The sequence below is a fragment of the Lynx canadensis genome, chromosome F2, assembly GCF_007474595.2.
Source record: "Lynx canadensis isolate LIC74 chromosome F2, mLynCan4.pri.v2, whole genome shotgun sequence".
NCBI lineage: Eukaryota > Metazoa > Chordata > Mammalia > Carnivora > Felidae > Lynx > Lynx canadensis.
The window spans coordinates 50,418,976-50,440,505 of record NC_044320.2 but is presented as its reverse complement, the minus strand read 5'-3'; the positions used below and the strand labels follow the sequence as shown (position 1 = coordinate 50,440,505).

The 21,530-nt window shown below is 36.9% G+C and overlaps 1 protein-coding gene across 3 annotated transcripts in view; it reads left to right on the top strand.

The window, feature by feature from the left end:
* Positions 1-21,530, top strand: part of RALYL (RALY RNA binding protein like) — a 407,386-nt gene that overhangs the window by 296,588 nt on the left and 89,268 nt on the right. For all 3 annotated transcript variants that reach the window (XM_032591937.1, XM_032591936.1, XM_030304338.1), the window contains exons 4-5: positions 10,041-10,088; positions 20,915-21,078. In XM_032591937.1, coding sequence (XP_032447828.1) covers positions 10,041-10,088; positions 20,915-21,078 — 212 coding nt within the window. The remainder of the gene's footprint in view (positions 1-10,040; positions 10,089-20,914; positions 21,079-21,530) is intronic.

Below are 21,530 nucleotides of genomic sequence, written 5' to 3'. Positions count from 1 at the left end.
CGTGTTTCGGAGAACACTGAATACTAAAGAGTCTGAACATTACCTTGTAGGCCACGGGGAATAATTGAAGACTTTTTGTTGTTGCTTTATTTTTGATATTTTGTTAAAAGGTTGCTTTCAAGTCACTAGCAGTGTATATCATGGGCAGAGATGTAGATATCCTTGGGACCAGAAATACCAGTTTGGAGGTCATTTCAGTGGTCCAGGCAAGACTATTTATCTGTAGGCCAGACCTTGTCAATAGCTAGATTCTTCATTCTCTTGCCTTCACGGTTATAGCTCTCTTACGAGGTATGTCATGCTGTTTGCAAAAAAGTAAATTTTCATTTCATTATAGCTTTATCAAGTAATTATTAATTAAAAAGAATCATTTTCTTTTCATTTATTCTAGACCAGAAGACAAAAGAAAAACTAAACACAATTTTGGAATTTCATGTGTAAGCAGAACCAGGCATAGAGAAAAGCAGCAAGCACACCCCATTCAGGAAGATACTTCCAAAATCCCAATCCCTGTGTTAACTCAGCCAAAACACAAAAAAATAATTCTTTTTCCCCTCCTTTTTCTCTCTTGTTCCCAGAATGCACTCTCTTCACCTGCTTTAATCAAAGTAATTATCCAGTAAGTGTGTGAAACAGGAGCTTGACTCCATTGTCTAAAAGACCAGAACTCATACCTGAGCTGGCTGGATTGTTTTAATCTTTTCAATTTCTTAGTTACTGCATCTTGCTAAGCTCCCAGGTCTGATCCCCAATTAAGGAACTCAATGAATGTGTCACAATTCTTTAGGTTCCCACTCACCTCCTCCCTCAATTCCAGAGTCCTTGGTAGTAAATCAAGTATTCTGTCATTGAAACTTAGACTAAGTAGCTTCTTTAACTGGTTTTGAATTTTTAATGTATGTGTGTGTGTCTATCCATTACACACATACACACACACACACACACACTCCAAAGTAAAATTAAATTTTTGTGTATTCCCTAAAAGAAAATAGGCAGATTTTTGGCCACATACATATTATCTTGACAAAGTTCATAAATCTGTTCAACTGTATATTCTCTGGCATTTGGAAACCTACACCAGATTTGATGACAAGTTAGAAATAGGATCCTATAGGTACCTCTGAGGATACTTATACCAACAATCTTAACCATGGAGAAGTATGCTCCGGAAATTCAGTCAGTTAGCCTACATCATGACTTCTGCATTGATGACTTCCACAGGTACTCCAAAGAAAAGTTGTGCTAATGACATAGAGTAATAAAAAACACACTGTTTTACAAACTTATTCCACGTTTTCCTACCACCAATTCTTGACCTTCTGGAATGGCCTCCTTTTGAACATTCACTTGTCAAATTCCTAACCTTTACAAAGACCAATTTAAATGCCATCTTTTTCTAAAGCCTTGCTTGATATCTGTGTCCCACCAACCACATCCTATTTCTTCTGTCTATAAGCTTCATAGAAGTTTTAATCTCTATTTTGGCATTTTTTTCAAATTCTGCTTAAATTATATTCATATGTATATTTGTCTAATCCCTTACACTTAGATTGACATTCCTTGAAGTTAGAAGCCATGTTCTGCAGATATTCTTATTCACAACTCCCAATATTGTGCCTGACTTAAAATACTCAGCAATTGATTATTCCATTTAATTTGGGAAGCCAGATATAGCAATTGAGAAGGTTCCAGTAGTAGTTACTATTGGCAGGATGTCTGTAATGAAACCATTAAAAAGCTCCCTCCTTGTGCTAGGAAGTTTATTCATTTTCTTCAGATTATATTTTAATGAAGTTCTGCAATGGAAAATAAAAAGAAATACTTTTGTGTATTAGTCTAGTCAGAGGAAGCTGGTTTTATGAATTTAAAGGGATTAGATAAAATTGATCTCATATATTGCAAATCCTAATGAGTTGTGATTTCTTCTTCTATAAATGAAAAAGTTTAAATTAAATTTCAGGGAAGCTATTTGGTGTCATTTAATCTTCAGTAATAAAATAAAGATTGTGAGTGTGCAACTCTAAACAATTACTAATTCCAGTTTCTCATTAAGTTTTGAGGGAATCTGAGCAGGTAGAACAAAGGTACACATTGAAAAGTAGGATAAAAGTCATAGAAGTGTACCAGATTTAAAAATTTTAAAATATGCACTATTTATTTGTGTGAAATATTCAAAACTGTTGTTTCACTTTTTTAAAAGTCAAGTACCTGCCCCTTGCCAGTGACCACGCCTTTAAACAACAGAAGCCTTGACATTTCCTTGACTTAGTTCCTTCTTAGAAACTGCCTAAAACATGTAATTTATGACCATTTTGTTTTCAGTGGACTAAGAACCAGATTGTCATACAAAGCTACTACAATGCAAGTTGCAAAATTTCTACCTTTAAAAACAAAAACAAACAAACAAAAAAACAGAAAAAAAAGGGAAAAGGAAGAGAAAAGAAAATTATCTCATGAACATAACCATTTATGAGGAAAGGAAAGACTATCTTTTTTTAACTTGAAAGACAAGTCTTTCCCGGCAATAAAATCCTAGAATACATAAAACACCTTAAAAACCTGAACATGACTTCTGGAAATGCCATTTTTTGACAACTAATTTCAAATAGAGTTTCACACAGAAAGAAAAGGAAGGGATTTTTAAGAGAGACAAAGCTGGGGAAGGGAAAAGAAAATATAAGGAGCTAGTGGCAGGAAAACTGGGGAAGCATAATTGTCACAAATCAGACTTGCCCTGTGGTTATCTCTTTTCACCTCTTTGCATCTCTTTTTCTTCCTTGGAAAGCCAGCTTGATTTTCCAGCCTATGACCTGAACCGACTACAGCCATGACATTTCTGCTAAAAGCCCAAACCATTAAGACAAAAACAGGCTTGTCATGCTTACCAAGACAGGTCTGTTTGTGCATTTCATTTCATTTTGAACTTTGACAGGTAAAATTGAGTTCCTGATGGCAGACGGTGGGACTTGGAGATCAAACAGTCAGGATACTCAGCTACCACTTGTTCTTGCAAATATGTCTTAGCAGTCAGGAATGAACAAAAAATAAGCAGATTGGACAAGATAATTTAAGCAGCAGCTAAGAAAAATAAAAATGATTTCTTTTTTCTCATGCATTTTTAAACTTCCAGAAGGCTGTTAAATTATTGAAGTATTTCCTAATGGTATGAGACACATGAGTGGAATCATCATTGTCATCCCCATTAATAGCATATTTATTAATTGGTCCATATGTCATAGTTGGCACTTGGGGAGTTTAAAAAGAGAGAGGAGACATATATAAAAATTAAGATGAATTTGTATATCTTTAAGTGTTCTCATCATCATGTTCATAAATCTTTAAAGTGCTCTCTTGAACATCTGAAGATAAATAGTTATATATGCTAAAGCATTACCATTATTAAGTTTATTAAGTTAACAAATATCTAATGCAACATGACACAATAAGAAAAATCACCAACTTCCGATTCAGATAAACCTGGGTTTAAATATCAGCTCTATGAAAAATGATTAAAAATTGTCACTAGAAACTGTGCTACTCCATCTTGCAGTTGCAGTTTGCAAAGATTAAATAGATTGTTCAATGTTGCTATGAGCTAATTCCCCCAAAATTCACCTGTTGAAACCCTAATCCACCGTTCCTCAAAATGTGACTATATTGGGAGGTAGTCTTTAAAGAAATGATAAAGTTAAAATGAGGTCATATTGGTGGACCTTAATCCAATATGACAGGTATTCTTATAAGAAGAAGAAATTAGGACTCAGACAACACAGACAGAGGGACGACCACATGCGGAGACAAGAAGGTAGCCATCTGTCAAGTAAAGAAAGTGGCCTCATGAGGCGCTTCGGTGGCTCAGATTAAGCTTCCGATTCTTGATCTCAGCTCAGGTCATGATGTCAAGATTCATGAATTGGGCTCTCCACTGGCAGTGTGGGGAGCATTCTTAGGATTCTCTCCTCCCTTTCTTTCTGCCCCTCCTACCCCGATCTCTCTCCTTTTCTCTCTGTCCCTCCCCAGTTCACACTCACTCTCTCTCTCTCTCTCTCTCTCTCTCTCTCTCAAAATACATAAACTTTAAAAAAAAAAGTGGTCTTGGGGTGCCTGGTGTCTCAGTCAGTTAAGTGTCCAACTTCAGCTCAGGTCATGATCTCCTGGTCCGTGAGTTTGAGCCCCGTGTCGGGCTCTGTGCTGATAGCTCAGAGCCTAGAGCCTGCTTCGGAGTCTGTCTCTCCCTGCTCTCCCCCACCCCCCACTTGTGCTCTGTCTCTCTGTCTCTCTCTTTCACAAATAAACAAATGTAAAAAAACATTTTTTTAAAGGGGACTCAGAAGAAATCAAACCTGTTAACACCTTGACCTTGAATTCCTAGCCCCCAGAATTGTGAGAAAATAAATTTTTGTTCTTTAAGCCTCCTAGTGTGTGGTGTTTTATTATGGCCACCCTAGCAAACTAGCACAAATGTCATACAAAGTCAGTGGCAAGCCGGGGCCCAGACTCAGAGCTTTCATAGTTTCAAACTCTGTCTCCTGTCAACATCTGACCAAACTATTTTGCTTTTACTCCTCTTCCCTGACCTCTACAATTCTACGATCCCCAAGACCGACCTCCATTTCCTCTGTCTCTATGCTCACTCCTGAAGATCTCACCTTTTTAATGGCCTTATTGCCATCAGCATGCTCATAACTCCTGGACTCACTTTCCCAGCAAGCCCTCTCTTTGGGGTTCAGCTCAGTAAGACTCATCAATCACCCATGAAAGTGTTTCTTGATTGAATCAGAAGCATCCAAATGCTATCTTGTCCAAAACTGAACTCAAGATTTTCCTCTAGAACCTCTTCCTCCCAATCTTTCCCAGGTTGAGAAAGGATAACAGAGTCTGCCCAGTTTCTGACACTGACTCAGTGAGAAATCCACTTGAGTCTGCCTCCAAAACGTGTCCTGAACCTGTTGACCCCTCTCCCTGTTTTCTGCTGCAGTGTTGCTGAGGACACTGTCTGTTCTTGTCTGAGTAATAACAGTAGCCCTGGACTGACCCTCTGGCTTCATTGAGTCCATCAGGGTTTTTCCTGACCTGTACCTTTTGTGCCTTCTGTTCCCTCTGTCCCTTTTCTCTCCTGGCTCTTCATAGGACCTTTCTCATCTTTCAAGCCTCCAGTTGTATGTCACCCCCTCAGAGAGGCCAGGCTTGATTCATCTCTTTAAATAGTTCTCCCCTTCTGTCTTTCTCTATCCCATTCATTTACTTCCGAGTATTTCCAATGTAAAATGGTTTTCTTCTAAGCTTTTTATCTGTCTCCACCACTGTCAAAGAAAAAAAATGCAACACACAAATTAGACAGGCACAGAAAGACTGTATTCAGGACTCTCTAGAGGACAGAGGTTGAACTCAGTTCTGCTGAAACACGATGCAGGGGAGTTTGTGAGATGCAGGGTGAGCTAGTGGCAATAGAAGGGAGATGGATCAATATCATAAAGTCATCTGTGTTTGCTAATTGGCGCTTACCAAAGTTAGGCTCCTACCTTGCTTCTCTTTTTTTAAATGTTTATTTTTTATTTTTGAGAGAGAGGGAGAGAAGCAGAGAGAGAGGGAGACACAGAATCTAAAACAGGCTCTAAAATCTGAGCTGTCAGCACAGAGCCCGATGCAGGGCTTGAACTCATGAACCGTGACATCATGACCTGAGCTGAAGTCGGAAGCTTAACTGACTGAGCCACGCAGGTGACCCGTTTGCTTCTAAACCTAAGTGCCAAGTACAGTTCCTGACACACATGTCCTTAATCAAATTTTGATAAATGAGCACATGAATGAATATGCTTTACTAGAATACTTGACCTGTGTTATCTAGGGTATTTACTATTCTCTATGAAATATGGCCTTTTGTAGCAACGTGGATGGAACTGGAGAGTGTGATGCTAAGTGAAATAAGTCATACAGAGAAAGACAGATGCCATATGTTTTCACTCCTATGTGAATCCTGAGAAACTTAACAGAAGACCATGAGGGAGGGAAGGAAACAAACAAGGTTAGAGAGGGAGGGAGCCAAACCATAAGAGACTCTTAAAAACGGAGAACAAACTGAGGGTTGATGGGGGATGGGAGGGAGGGGAGAGTGGGTGAGGGATACTGAGGAGGGCACCTGTTGGGATGAGCACTGGGTGTTGTATGTAAACCAATTTGACAATAAATTTCATATTAAAAAAAAAAAGATATATATATATATATATATTCTCTAGACCTCAGCGTCCTGTAAAACTGGAATAATACTCTACATCTTATAGATTGTTGTTAAGATTAAATAACATTATGTATGTTAAAATACAAAGAATAAGGCTTCAATAAGTAGAATGTTTTCTTCTCTAGATGCTGTGTTTCTAAACAAAATCTAGATAAGTCTCTTAAAATGATAATCTTTTTTTTCTGTGCTTTGGCTGTTGGGAACCTCATTTGTGTTATATAAACACAGTATATAAACACATTTGTGTTATATAAACACAAATGCTTTTATGCATATATTTGTATTCTACCAGCATATTCCTTTTTTCCCAGCTTTATTGAAATATAATTGACATATAATGTTGTGCAAGTTTAAGGTATACACAATGTGTTGATTGGATACACTTAATATATTGCAAAATGATTACCACCAAGCATTAGCCAACTTCTCCATCACATCACACAATTACTAGCTCCTTTTTTTTTTTTTGAGAGAGAGAGAGATAGGGTGCAAGTGACTGAGGGGCAGAGAGAGAGAGAGGGAGAAAGACTGAGAAGAAGGGCTCGCCCGAAGCAGGGCTCACGGATTTTTTTTTACCCAAAGTGGGGCTTAAGCTCATCTGAGGCGGGGATTGAGCTCACCTGATGTGGGACTTGAACTTACGAACCATGAAATCATAACGTGAACTGAAGTCAGATACTTAACGACGGAGCCACCCAGGCACCCAATTACTAGTTAGTTCTTATGTGTCCATCAACAGAAAAATGAATAAAGAAGGTGTAGTGTGTGTGTGTGTGTGTGTGTGTGTTCAACAATAAGAAAGAAGGAAATCCTGCCATTTAAAGACAACGTGGATGGGCCTTGAGGGCATTATGCAAAGTGACATAAATCAGGCATAGAAGGATAGTGTGTAATACTACTTACATGTGGAATCTGAAAAAGCCTAACTCATAGAAACAGAGTAGAATGGTGGTTACCAGAGACTGGGGGGTTGGGGGTGGGTAGAGGAAATGGAAAGATATTAATCAAAGAATACAAACTTCCAGTTACAAGATAAGTAAGTACTACAGATCTACCAAGATATTCTTAAAAATAAACATAAGAAAATATGATGGTTACTCATGACAAATGTGAGTCGAAGTACCATAACTTTAAACTTTGAGACTTCCAGACACGTGTTTGGATCCAGCGTCATCATATGCCTTGTTTCCACAGAAGCGAGTAAATTGCAGTGAAAGAGGCATATGCACTGCTGTATCAGAAAGGTTTTGAGGTGAACTTTACACGGTAGGGATTGGTGGTAGCCAATAGGTGGTCTTTAAAATCTCTTAACATCATAGTTGTGTCTACACCAGCAAAATCAGCAAAACAAACTGAAGCATAAAGCACTACTACCTTAACAATCTGTGACTGTCAGACGAAAGTGGCTATTTTTCTCTTTAGACAATAGTCTCCACGACCTCCTTGTTTTGCATAACAATGCAGCAGCATTGGCCTGACCATCGCCCTCCATCCAGACACTCACTGAGAGTACATCTGCACTTTGCGTTTCAGAACTTGAGTTCAAACTCACCATGTTCCATTAGACAGTGTTAGAGGCAGAACTAACTCTAATAGGCCTGGTATGCTATATCCAGCTTTTCCCCGCTATGCAGTGAGTGTAAAAAGATATAAACACCTTTATCTCTAAAACCAGGAATAACAAGTGCTTCTTAATACGTTCTTTCAATTTTCCTGATTAAAAAAAAATAGTTACAAAATAAAGGATTGTTAAATGGATCCATTGGGGAATATAAAATTACTTGCCTGTCTCATGGTGGCTCCTCAAAAAGTTAAACATAAAATTACTTTATGATCCAACAATTCCAGTCTAGTTACATATATCCCAAAGGGATGAAAGTAGGAACTCTAACAAATGCTTGCACAAAGTGTTCATACTACCCTATTCACAACAGCCAAGAGGTGGAAACCCCTCAAATGTCTATCAACAGATGAGTAAACAAAAAGTGATGTGTGTGTGTGTACACACAGTATTATATTATTCAGTGATAAAAAGGAATGAAATTCTTGTGCCTGGGCAGCTCAGTCAAGTGTCTGACTTTGGCTCAGGTCATGATCTCGCGGTTCATGAGTTCGAGTCTTGCATCGGACTCTCTGCTCTCAGCACCGAGCCCACTTCAGATCCTCTATCTCCCTCTCTCTTTGCCCCACTCCTGCTTGTGCTGTCTGTCTGTCTCTCTCAACATAAATAAATAAACTTAAAAAAAAAATGATTGAAATTCTCATGTGTGGTACAATAGGGATAAACCTTGAAAATAATATGCTAACTGAAAAAAACAGGCTAAGAAGGACAGATATTGTATGATTCCACTTATATGAGGTACTTGCAAATTCAGAGACAGAAAGTAGGATGAGATTACCAGAGGTTGAGGGGACTGGGCGATGGGGAGCGACAGAATGCTCAATGGGTACAGAATTTCTTTTGGGGATAATGAAAAATTCCTGGACATGGATTGTGTGATCTTTAAACAACATTGGGAATGTACTTAATGTCACTGAATTGTATACTTAAAATGGTCAGAATGGTAAATTTTGTTATGTATGTTTCATGCCAATAAAAATTTAATAAATAAATGTTAAAAATTATCATTCCCTTATAGTATAGATACTTCATTCATCATGAGTTTAAATTTCTTGCAGGTGGGGGAGGGTTGTACAGTGAGATGGAAAAATGCTTCAGACATGGATTCAGGAGCCTTCTCCAGTCTCAGCTCCGTCACTCACTAGCAAAAAGAATTTGAGCAAGTCACTTAGGTCCTTTGCACCTTAGCTTCTTCTAGTTACAGTATCCAACCGAGTTGTTCTGAGTACTAAAATTAAAGAAAATAATGCATATAAAGGGCTTTGTAAATTCCAACACTTATATAAATAGATTAGAGCAGTTTTATGATATATTCCTTTAAGAAACTTAATCTTTTCACTGAAATATACTTATTGCTACTTAAGTATTCTAAAATATTAAGGTATTGTTGGCAAGATTCAGCCAAGGTGAGTTTTTTTCTCTGTAGATTGAATCATAGGTTTTTAGAGTGAAAATAAAAGGGCACATGGGTGGCTTGTCAGTTTAGCGTTCTACTCTTGGTTTCAGCTCGGGCCATTATCTCATGGTCATGAGATTGAGCCCCAAGTCTAGCCTCACCTTGAACCCTGCATGGAACCCACATCGTTGTCATTGTGGAGGTCCCGTGGAGCCCCCATCAGGCTCAGAGCTGGGAATGGAGCCTGCTTACAATTCTCTCTCCCCCTCTCCCTCAGCCCTTCCCCTATGCATACTTGTCCTCTCTCAAAAAAAATAAGAAATTAAAATTTTTTTAAATAAAAATAGGATGAAAAATGCTAAATTTCTAAAAAACGACATTTCTACTTAGCATTCTTATAGTCAGTGAGTCATTAAGCCTTTCATTGTTTAGCCTCTTTTGTACATACCTTAGGAAGAAAATGATAACTATGTTGTATCTGGTCTGGAAAAAGGCCTTCATTCATATTTAATTACAAATATTAACAAATTTTGTTTTGCTACGTGCTCTCATCTTCCATCCCAAACCATGCATACCATTGTTAGTCTTTGTATTGCCAGACATACAATAATTTGACATGGCACTGTATCCAATTGGACATTGTCTTGTAAGACCCTTTGGAAACATAATTACATTGAGAACTAAGTATTTAAAAAGTAACAAATTTCTAGTAATAACCTCATAACTTTATGCCAGAATGAGTGTGGTTGAGCAAGTGTCAACTAATTTTTTGTTTCCCTCCTTAGTGGTTATGTCTTTGACTATGATTACTACAGAGAAGATTTCTACAATCGGTATGTAAATTTTTCATTCTTGTTTCCTCTTGGTTTAAATGATCTTTTAACTGTTTTGCACATTTCATTCCTAGATATTCTTGACTGATATTTGAAATAAAGAAAATTCTTTTAAGTCCCAAAAAGTATAATATAGGCAGATTTTCCTGTTTTCATTGTGCTTACTGAAGTCTAGTGCATCTTGGACTTTTAGGACTTCAGAGGTTCTTAAGCCTAAAATTCAGTTATTGAATATTTGAATAATATTCCAAAAAATTTAATTAACCAATACTGTTTTCCGGTTCTTTTGTTGACTTAGAATTCTTCAAGACTGAGAGTTTGGTAAACTCAGAAAATGACTCCAACCTTCCAAAATACATCTGCTTTCATCTGACACATTGCAATGCTGTATTGGTTAGATTCAATTAAATACCAGACAGTTCTTGCTCTGCATAGTAGTGTTGGACCATAAAGGAAACCATACCAAGTGATGTTAATAATCAGTGGAAAAAACAGAATTTTCCATGAGGTCTAAAAATGTAAAAACATTACAGACTCTCCTACTGTTGGTTATAAATAATAGGGAAACACAGTAAAATAGCTTTAAGTGCACTATAATTTAAAACAGTAAAAAATGAGAATTAACGTGTTTTACTTCTTTGTAAAAAAGACCTGTCAAAAGTAGTTTGAACCGTGCTTGCTTTCTCGTACAACTTACAGCATGGAACTAGCACACCTCTTGTGCCTTGGTGAGTTGTCATATTCTTTTCTCAGGCTGGACCAACGTCAGCAGTATATCAGTATTGTGAAGCATCTCTGAGAGTTCTTCAGTGTGTAGTTCTTTTGCGAGTGTCACTTCTTCTGGGGCATCCTCATCCCTTTTTACCACTTGACAACAATTTTCCTCATTTATGTCAATATGTTTGCTTTAATAAGGTTCCCAGGCTCGATATCTAGAGTCTCTCCAATAGAAGAGTGTCAGCAATCCTCACTCAGCTATTCCTCCTCGACTTCTCCATTACACCTAATTTTATTTCATTTCCAGTGCTATCCTTCCTCTGTTCTTGGCTGCACTTTCATCTTTGTTGACCAATTTCCTCTTTGGAGTGTCCGTTTTTGTCAAGTGCCACATGGGTTTGTCACGGGCAACAAGGAGATGATACAACTACACGGTTACTGTCTGTGTGTGAACTGAATAACAGATGCACCACAACCAGACGGACTTTGAATGAAGTGATGTAACTGATCACTGATCGTGATGCACATCTGTTATTTACAGCGATTTGTGGACTGAAAAACTAGCAGCAAAGTTCAGACTGTATGAAATTACTCACAGTTAGTATATTGTGGTAACTGAAATTTGATTTGTGCTATGTGGAGACTGGTGTTATTTAACTAAATATTGGTCATGGAAATTCAGAGATACACAGAGCAAGGGCCGACTGTACATAGGTCATTAGACCACACACACACACAAACGAGGTAAATATCTTTTAAGCTGTTAATTGTAAGTTCTAGTCAAACAAAATAACAAAAAATCCCAAGGTATAAAAATGCAAAATAGTTTTGCATTTAGAATAAGAGTTTGTAATGGACATTTTAAATAAGGAAGAAATTTCACCATCCCTTGGGAGCACCTTGTTCTTTTTGCTCTAGCCACATGGCTCCTTTTTCAGTTCCACAAGAACACCATGGACCCTCCCACCCCAACACCTTCCTCTGTGCTGCTCCTTCTCCTCATACCTCCCTCTGCCATCTAGTTAACCTGACTTCACCCCTCAGATCTCAGCATGAACACCACTCTCAGACTAAATTAGGTTCCTCTGTGGGCCTCTCTCAGCGCCCAGTATTGTTCCTTCACAGCACTTCTGGATTTTACTGTTGCGTTTCTTTGTGGTGACAGTATTTGATTTATGTCTGCCTCTCTTCCTGCATGAAGGCAGAAAAGATGCCCAGTTTTTCTTATTATTGTATCCTCAGGCACTATCATTAAGGCTCAAACATAGTGGATACCCAATTTGTATTAATTCATCTCCTTTGTTTAGAGAGACTTTGGTTTTCCCAAGATCATAGAGTAAATTCATGACAAAACTACAATCATAAACTATTCCTTTAGATTCAATAACTGACTGTGTGAATATGCAAAACAGAAGGAGAACAATTCAGAGTTAAATAAAAGGAGACAGCCTCACCTAAAGGGAAATAGGACCCACAATGCTACCTTCATAACCACTATGTTCAACTGCTGAGTTAAGCAAGTTATTTCACTAGTGATGCCTTTATGACAAAATATGAATCTTAAATGATAATTTTCTCAAAGGATCTTTATAATTTCTATAAAATATAGTATTTTATTTTAAATACTAAATAGTTTATAATAACTTGTCCTAAAAATGACCTGAAGGTCTGGCAGTATTAAAAAATCCCATTTACTATTAAGGAAAGATAACATTTCAATAGTCTGCATACCATTTGAAAATTTTAGTTTTTGACAATGCTAAAGACATCTTCTAATACAGCTTTTTTTTCAGGATGTAGAACAATGTCCTAATTGCTATGAATAAAGTTTTCAATTAACGTACATTGTGTTTTAATCTGTCAGTATAGAACTGTTTTAGAATTGTAATCTCTCGAATGTTTTCAGTCTTGTGGCATCCTTCTACATTTAAAGAATTTCTGCTTAGGGGCACCTGGGTGGCTCAGTCGGTTAAGCATCCTACTACAGTTCAGGTCATGATCTCGCAGTCCGTGGGTTCGAGCCCTACCTCGGGCTCTGTGCTAACATCTCAAATCCTGGAGCCTGCTTCAGATTCTGTGTCTCCCTCTCTCTGCGCCCCCCCCCACTCATGTTTTGTCTCTGTGTCTCTCAAAAATGAATAAATGTCAAAAAAAAATTTTTAAGAATTTCTGCTTAAAATGGCTCAATAAAAATCATTAGCTAGATGATAGATAAATAGATAGATAGATAGGTAGATAGATATAGAGATGATAGATAAATCTATCCTTACCTGCCACAGAGCAAGAGCCTTAATTAGCCAAATAGTTACAGAGCTTGAAGCTTTCAGATGGCTCTCCACTACACAAAAAAGTGAACCCTGAACAATTCCCAAAATAATTTGTTTGTCTTCTATAAAACCTGTTTGGCTTATAAGTGCTCAAAAGATAAGTATTGTTGTGTTGCTAACTGACTGTCTAAGCAATCTGTGCTCTTATTAGTTTATTTTCCATTTCTCACACTTGGCTAAGAAAGATATAAGCATTTGCCACTAGTGGATAGAGTCAGGAGTTCCCCGTGAAAATAGATTCTCATGAAAGGAAAACAGAATGGAGAGGCTGGACAATATAAATAGCTTACAAAGTGTTAACAATTTTATCCACAGTAATCTCTCATAAATTACACTCTGCTTGAATTTGTGGTTAATTTTTTTTTCTCTTTTTACTAGTGGTGCAAACTTGGGCAAGTTATTTAATACTACAAAATATGTTGTTTCATCCATGATGTGAGCAAGAAATTAATTTCTGCATCATAAGATTGTTCTGAGGATTAAATGAAGTAACATATGTATAATGATCAGCATTATGCTTGGTATATTTTTACTGCATAATCAATGTTAACTACTAATAATTGTTAACAGTAACCATTAACAATAATGATGAATGTATTTCTCTGACTGATATTCATGTAGCATCGTCCCTGTGAGAAATAAACTGGTAGGTCAATTGGTCCAAAACAGTCTATTGTGATGACTCCAGATTATTCTGTTTTATGGTTTTCCCTTTTCCTGCTCCCAGCGCATTCTGGTTGGAGCTAAACACCCTTACTTGCAGAGAGAGGACCCTCAGCTATTTCCTTTAACCCCAAGCGGCCTTGTTTTTGGTTCTGAAAACAGAAATCACTTAGTTACATGTAACAGGGATAATTGTATGTAAAAACTTTCTAACTAGGTATTAAGGAACTGAAAAAGCAAAAAGAAAACACTGTGGTGTAATGGAGTTAGCCACTACAGGAAGCAGCTACCAACTCCAAGTTTGGGAAAACAGAGGATGAGGTTGGGGATTATCAAAATTTAATGTGGAAAAGGGGAGTTACAGAGCAGAAACTCTGCTCAGCTGGTGCTGCTTTATCTGAACCCAGAGGGGGAACTTGGGGTTTGAAACCTAGACCTTCTTAAGGGAAGGTGAAGGGACTGTCCTGTATGTGTTGCAAAGTCACTTAAACTGGAATCATCTGAGTAGTGACTGAGTGGGCTAAGCCCAGCAAGGAGCCAGCTGGCCCCCACGGAAATGTAGTTGGCAGAGTCCCAACTCCAACTGTGGTTAAGGGTGGGTCTGAAGCTGAGAGATAATAGCTTAGTCTCTGACATACATCCACATCCTATTGTTATCCGTTTTCTGCCAGGTTTGGGGATTTTAATGTGACTGGGGATTTTCAACCCTTAGATAGTTTCAGCTTAGAAAACTGCTTTACGTAAAGCGCCATTGTATTGTCATTGTTCTGATACGTTGGCCCAGCAGTAACTTTTCTAAAGACTAAATGAGTGTCTGTTCATGGCTACGAGGATCATGAAGATTATCACTAAATAATAGACTTGAGTGATTATTCTAAACTTAAAAAAATTTTTTTAATGTTTATTTATTTTTGACAGAGAGAGAGACAGAGCATGAATGAGGTAGGGGCAGAGAGAGGGAGACACAGAATCCAAAGCAGTCTCCAGGCTCCAAGCTGTCAGCTAGCACAGAGCCCGACGCGGGGCTCGAACTCAGGGACCGTGAGATCATGACCTGAGCTGAAGTCAGACACTCAACCGACTGAGCCACCCAGGCGCCCCTAAACTTTTTTTATATTACACAAAGCATTGCTCAATAATTTACAATATTAGATGGCATTTTCTTCTAAAAGGTCAAGTCTGACTCTAAATGAAGGACATTACATGGTATTAAAACTAAAGATAAATATTTATGCCCTTCCAAGTTAAGTAAAAAGAGATACATACATTTAAAATTATATTGAATCCCCCCAAGGAATGTTTTCCATTTCTGAGATATTAGCAGTGTTAATCCAATCCTTTTTCAGTGGTATCAGGAACAACACTGAACCATTTATAACCTCCAGGATGAGTAAGTTTCTGTTAATAGAGGAAAAGAAATGCCTGAAGTGCTTTACCATATAAAAAACATGTACACATATTAAATGATGTGAAATAGGCATTGTTCAACTCTGGCACAATTTTGACCTTGTGTATCTTAACAGAAGAGAAGCTATTACAGTTGTCGTTAATGAAAAAACTCCATCTCAAGTTGCAGTCGTTGAGGTTATTGATTATAGAGCACAGTATATATTCTCAAATATTGGGAAAACATATTAGCAAGAGGCAATGTATGTTTCATCATGCAAGTTTAAATTACCATCCAATAGAATATTATACCACTTAAATATTTGGAGATAACAGCATGGTACACTTGACAAAGGGTATGATTCGGAGTAAGAAGGCATGAATTTCAGGCCTAGTTGTGCATGTGCTGACTGTTTAAACTTAGCCAAGTCACTTCATCACTTTTTTTCCAATTTTCTTCATGGACAAAATGTCCTAACAATAGCCACATTACAGAATTATAAGCATTAAATAAGAGCATCATTTTACTCACTTATAACCTCACAACTGCTGTTTGAATATATTAACATTTTCATTACCCAAAGCTGTATACAAAATATAGCAGATAGCAGAGTTGTGCAAAAGATAAAGATTATATTAATATAAGGCAAAAAAAATTGCAAAAAAGACCACTCAGGATTTCAACCACCTTGCTTTAAAATTTTTTTTTTAATGTTTATTTATTTTCAAGAGAGAGAGACAGAGCATGAGCAGGGGAGGGACAGAGAGGAAGATACAGAGTCTGAAACTGGCCCCAGGCTCTGAGCTGTCAGAGTAGAGCCCTATGGATTCGGGGCTCAAACTCACCAACTGTGAGATCATGACCTGAGCTGAAGTCAGGTGCTTAACTGACTGAGCCACCAGGTTCCCCATCAACCACCTTGCCTTTAAAATCATGTCCAAGATCCAGGGAGACAACTTCACTGACAATCTTAGAAAATTTCAATAACAGAAAAACAACAGAAGTTATTCATTTACTGGTCTCCAGTGGAGCGTGCCTTTGAAAATTCTCTGTGGATTCAGTTGTAACCAAAGGCTTACTTGAAGTCGGGTGGAAATTATAGACAGATTTTATGAATTTTGAGTAGTTCAAGCAGTATAGAAAATAGATATAAATATGAGCTATAAGAATCATTCACGTGGATTTCAAATATATTCCTTCTGAAAAATAAAGAGGCACCTTAATCTGATTTTGTAGACTATACAACTATCAGAACTTAAGCATGCTGAAGAGGAGGGTTTAAGGTTGAATCAAGACACAGAGGAAGATCTCTGATGCTCTGGTTACTGATTTTCACATATGCTAAAAAGCCCCAGTGAGGTCATGGCTCTGAGCTTGTTCTCAGGTTTTGACTCTAGGCAGCCTAGTTTTTGAGCCCTTAGTCCAGACCACATATTTTTGTTAGCATTAGCCACATTAACTTTTGATTCACAAGTAATTAAAATGAAACAACTCTTCTCATGAAGGAAATTTAGAAAAAAAAAAAACAGGTAATTACCAATTCTTGAAAACTATCTATCTAAATAACTTATCTAAAATTAAAATTTAGTGTTCAGTGACAAAATATTACGCAAATATTACATTTTTTTATATTTTAAAATCACATTAGTGAAAAATAAACATAAGTCAAAGTTTCTCAGGTAATTATTAGAATATGGTATGTCTACTTGAGAAAATGCACCACAGCAATTAAAATAAACATTAGGAAGACTACATACCAGGCTTGAGAAATGTTTTTAATATAAACCAAGGAGAATTAGCCAGAATACATGACCATGCATAGATTAGGTTCTCAACTATGTGAAAAATAAGGATACCTGTGGAAAATATTTAGAAAATGATAGTACTTTTAGAGTATGATGTTGGGAGTCATGTTTTTTTCATGTATTTTTTCAAGAATTCTGCTTTATTACTATTAAAGCTTAATACTAACAAGGTTTTTAATTAAAACAAACATTCAAAATCACATTCATTTTATATGTCACTATGCCTTTAAATTGCCTTTGTCCAAAACACAACTTTTATTTATTTATTTATTTATTTATTTATTTACATTTCTTTATTTTTGAGAGGCAGAGAGCATGAGTGGGAGAGGGGCAGAGAGAGAGTGAGACAGAGAATCTGAAGCAGGCTCCAAGCTGTCAGCTCAGAGCTGGGTGCGGGGCTCGAACCCATGAACTGTGAGATCATGACCTGAGCCAAAGTCAGATGCTCAACCCACTGAGCCACCCAGGTACCCCACACAGCTAATTTTTAATAGCTAATATCTATATCCTTCTTAGAAACAAGCTATGTTTATTTTTATTGGGTATATAAATATTAAGATTCTTTACCAGTTTTTATCTTTTACTGGGTAATAAAATTACATATCTCAGATACTATTAAAGCAAACAAAATGCAAAACAAGAAATGACCACATGAAAAGTAGATATGTTTATTAAATAAAGCAAACTAAATCCTCAAATTTCATTAATTGGTTGTTTTTATTAAAATCTGGTTACATTTATTTTATTAACTGCTCGAGAGTAGGTCTTTTAGGGTTCTTATTTTAAGGTAGACATGGAAGAAGGAAAAATTATGTGTTTGGCTTCATTATAAATAATTATCTATTTGACCAATAAATATTAGAGGGAAAACAGTATTCTATGCATATTAGGGAAACTGAAGAATGATTAAAGAAAAAGAGAGGGTAAATAATTCTAACAGTTGAAGGAACGAAACAAGTGAGAGGAAAAAGTTTTAAGCTTTTAACTGACCTTTGAAATTTAGATTCTATTTAATTCTCTTGCATTTGCGATCTTTGCTGTCAGTCTGTAATTCTTAGTGGACTATTTCCATGGTCTCGACAATATTTGCTAATCTAATACCTTGTAAAGGCAAAATTTCTTAGATTAGCTATAAACAGAATTCTGATGAGAAAGCCAATGAGTTACCTTTCACCTACTTCTGTCTGCATTTAGAAGAACCCCTGCATCCCATCTTGAATCCTAGAAAATCTGCCCCCACTTCCCATCCTTCTCTTATTATGTTTTTGTGCCTTCGGACAATATCCAGTCTTCTTTCCTTTTATTTCTGAAAAAGCAAGTGTAGCCAATGAAAATTAAGAAACTCCTCAGCTCCATTAAATTTTGTAAATTCAAAATTATACTGACATGTGAAGTGTCCATACCCTTCTTTAGCTTTTGTTGTTGTTGTTAAATTTGTTGTTGTTATATATCCCTTGTCAAACTTTAAGTTCTGATATTGCACATCTTCCCATCAGAATGGCAGAAAGAATTGGTAAAATTTTCCCTGCTTCTTGATGAGAAAGGAATTATTGCCCTTTGAAGCAACTCATCAAGGGTTAAGCTCTTATAGGAATTGACGGCAAAGGGCACCACGCATACTGAGTATGTTTCTGAGTATGTTTCTAAACACATACTGAGTATGTGACATACTAAAAGTATGTCACAAATACAATGAACAAATGCAGCTCTGTTTTCCCAACATGAGATTAGGCCTGGCCAACACTGGAGGCTTTGCAATCCTTGGTCAGGGGAAGCAATAGAAATAGTGATAATCATTTGTTTCACTTTCCTGTAAAATATTCTTGAATTACGTTGTAACTGGAGTAGTGGTGACTATGGTGGCTTTACTTGGCCTGCATTTTCATTATAGCGTTCTTCCATTGTTGCATAGTTTAGTTGTGCTTTAGAAATTTTCTTAACCCAATTTATAGATCAGCTTAATTAATGAACCAGCTAAATTGCACTTTCATGGCCAGGGGAGATGGTCCTTCCAAAACAGGCTGCCCCTCATCTGAAGCAGCAGCATCTACCCTGGAAGAGATGAGTCAATTGCCATATTTTTTCCCCTCGACAGTGTTGGGTGTTAGAGCTCCTAAAAAGTGCCTTCATATTTTGGTTCACTAGCTTAAGGTGCTCTGTGAATTCAACTTATAAATAAGTGATGTGGTCCTTGTTTTGTGATTGAAATGAGGGGCAGGCTTAGTTGACCCTTTTGATTTTCCAGCCCCCAGTGGTATGGATGATATTCATAACCCTTTTCAGCTTCATCCTGACGCTTCTCTTTGAAGTAAACTATAATGTGCTGACCTCCATGACCCATTCTTTGCTAGCAGTTCTTCGGTTCTAATGGACTTTGCTTATTCACAGAGGATGGCACCTCTCTTGAACTCTGTCTCATTCCATTTCTTTTCCTTTCCAGACATCTCTTAGTTTCTCCCCAGCATGCTTCCAAATAGTTTTTGAACACTTTAGCTGTCTAATGCGAGAGACATTCACAGGACTAAGTTCTGCTTCGAGTGTGGTTTATATACTACTTTTTTGCCCCCATAGTATCAGAGTTTTCAATGTTTCTGAGTGAATATTTGGACACCCGCCTATCTTAATTTTTGTTATATTTCATATATCATTTTCTAAAAAGGGATTCATCTGTATATGTAAATAAGATGTAATGTTATAAAATAACCTGTTGTAGAATTTTTTTCCTTCGTATTATAGAAATTCACTTCTGACTTCCATATTAGATTATTCTTACTGACTGTTTTAAAGCAGTTTTGAGAACATAATCCATATAGTGGTATCACAATAAAGTAATATCAATGATCATTCTAAGTTCATTCTAGTGGATAAATAGTAACGCATCTTGTTCACTGGTAAATTAATGACTAGTACATCCTCATGTTTTTCCCTGACTTTTTACACTTCTCAGATGTGCTAAGTATGTAAAAATTTGCTGTTTTTTGAGTATGCAGTATGAAGAATATGAAGTTTTTGAATCTATGCATTACATATGTATATAAATGAGTAAATACTCTCATACTTTTATTCCTTTCATTGTTTAGTGGAAATGCATTGATTGTGGTGAATATCATTTTTTCACTTTTTGGTAAAAGCTTCTAGGATTTTTATTGGTACTTTTTTTTGGTTAGAGAAATTTTCAACAGCTTACTATACAAATATCACTAGTCTCAATTTGCATGTCTAGCAACTGGTCAGAATAATAAAAAGATATCCCAATACATATTTCCACAAGGACTCTCTAGTCAACAAAATTTTGTCCTCTTGCTAGTGCCATTTTATTTAAACTCAGTCTCCTTGTTTGTACAGTCCGGGGAGTCTTTTGTTACATAAAAAGTCCTTAGAGACAGGTATGGCACCATGTTGATTTGTCTCTCACAGCTGTTCTCTTTAATCTAGAGTTACTTCAAAATGATTTTCCTGATGAGCTGTGTTATGATGGAACAATAATTTCCTTTGCTTTGTTCCTGATTCTGCATGATCTTTCCCTCTTTTCAAGCTACTGTGCTAATAAGTGTTGATCTGTAAGAGGAAGATGTCTATTCTAAGAAGGGTAAATCTGTTAAATGAAGCAAAGAAATACTCAGGGACAAAGTTTAGCATAGTTTCAACAAATTGCACGGTACCATTGGAGCAAAGTTCCTTGACCTGTCACACTTTAAAGATGAGTTCATATTGGAGGATCAGATTCTAATGTCTAGAATGCACAGACTATCAGCGTCCTATCTCTTTAGTGAAAAACGAAACTTCCAATAAACACCTGTGTGCGAACAACGGTAACAGAAACATTTACTGACACTTTTTACAAGGCCATTTTCTTAATCATTTCACACATTTGATAGAACACTTAGGCATAAACCAACTCTCAGCCATGCTTGTGTTTTTGTGAAGGTTATTTGATTACCATGGGCGTGTGCCCCCACCTCCCCGTGCAGTAATTCCACTGAAGCGTCCCAGAGTGGCCGTCACAGCGACTCGCAGGGGTAAAGGAGTCTTTTCCATGAAAGGGGGATCAAGATCTACCGTCAGTGGGTCATCTTCATCAGCCTCCAAATGTAAGTAACCTTCCTTATTTTACTTATGTTTCAAAAAGGGAGGGGCTGCTCATCATTTGCATGAATGCCTATATACAATAAATTAATAATCATGGAGTTTCTGCTGTGCACAGAGTATTAGGGAAATATATAATGGATGAGAAATGGACTCGGCTTTCCATCAGGCTACATTTCAGTAGGGGAGACAGACACAAGCATGAATAACAAAAACCCAGGACCAATTTGAAAAATTTTATCAGAGCAAATAACATGCTCTCGGCCCATCTGGTTTGTGACATATTACAGTCCTGAAATATAACATGTCGCTTTTAGGGAAGAAAAAAAAATTCAAACGAGAGTGCATATACTACCTTTCAGAGAAGTAGTATACAAAATTAGTGCATGCTTTGAATATTTGAGCACTGGGATAATAAAGATAGGCAAATGATATAATAGAGATGTTAAAAATATAA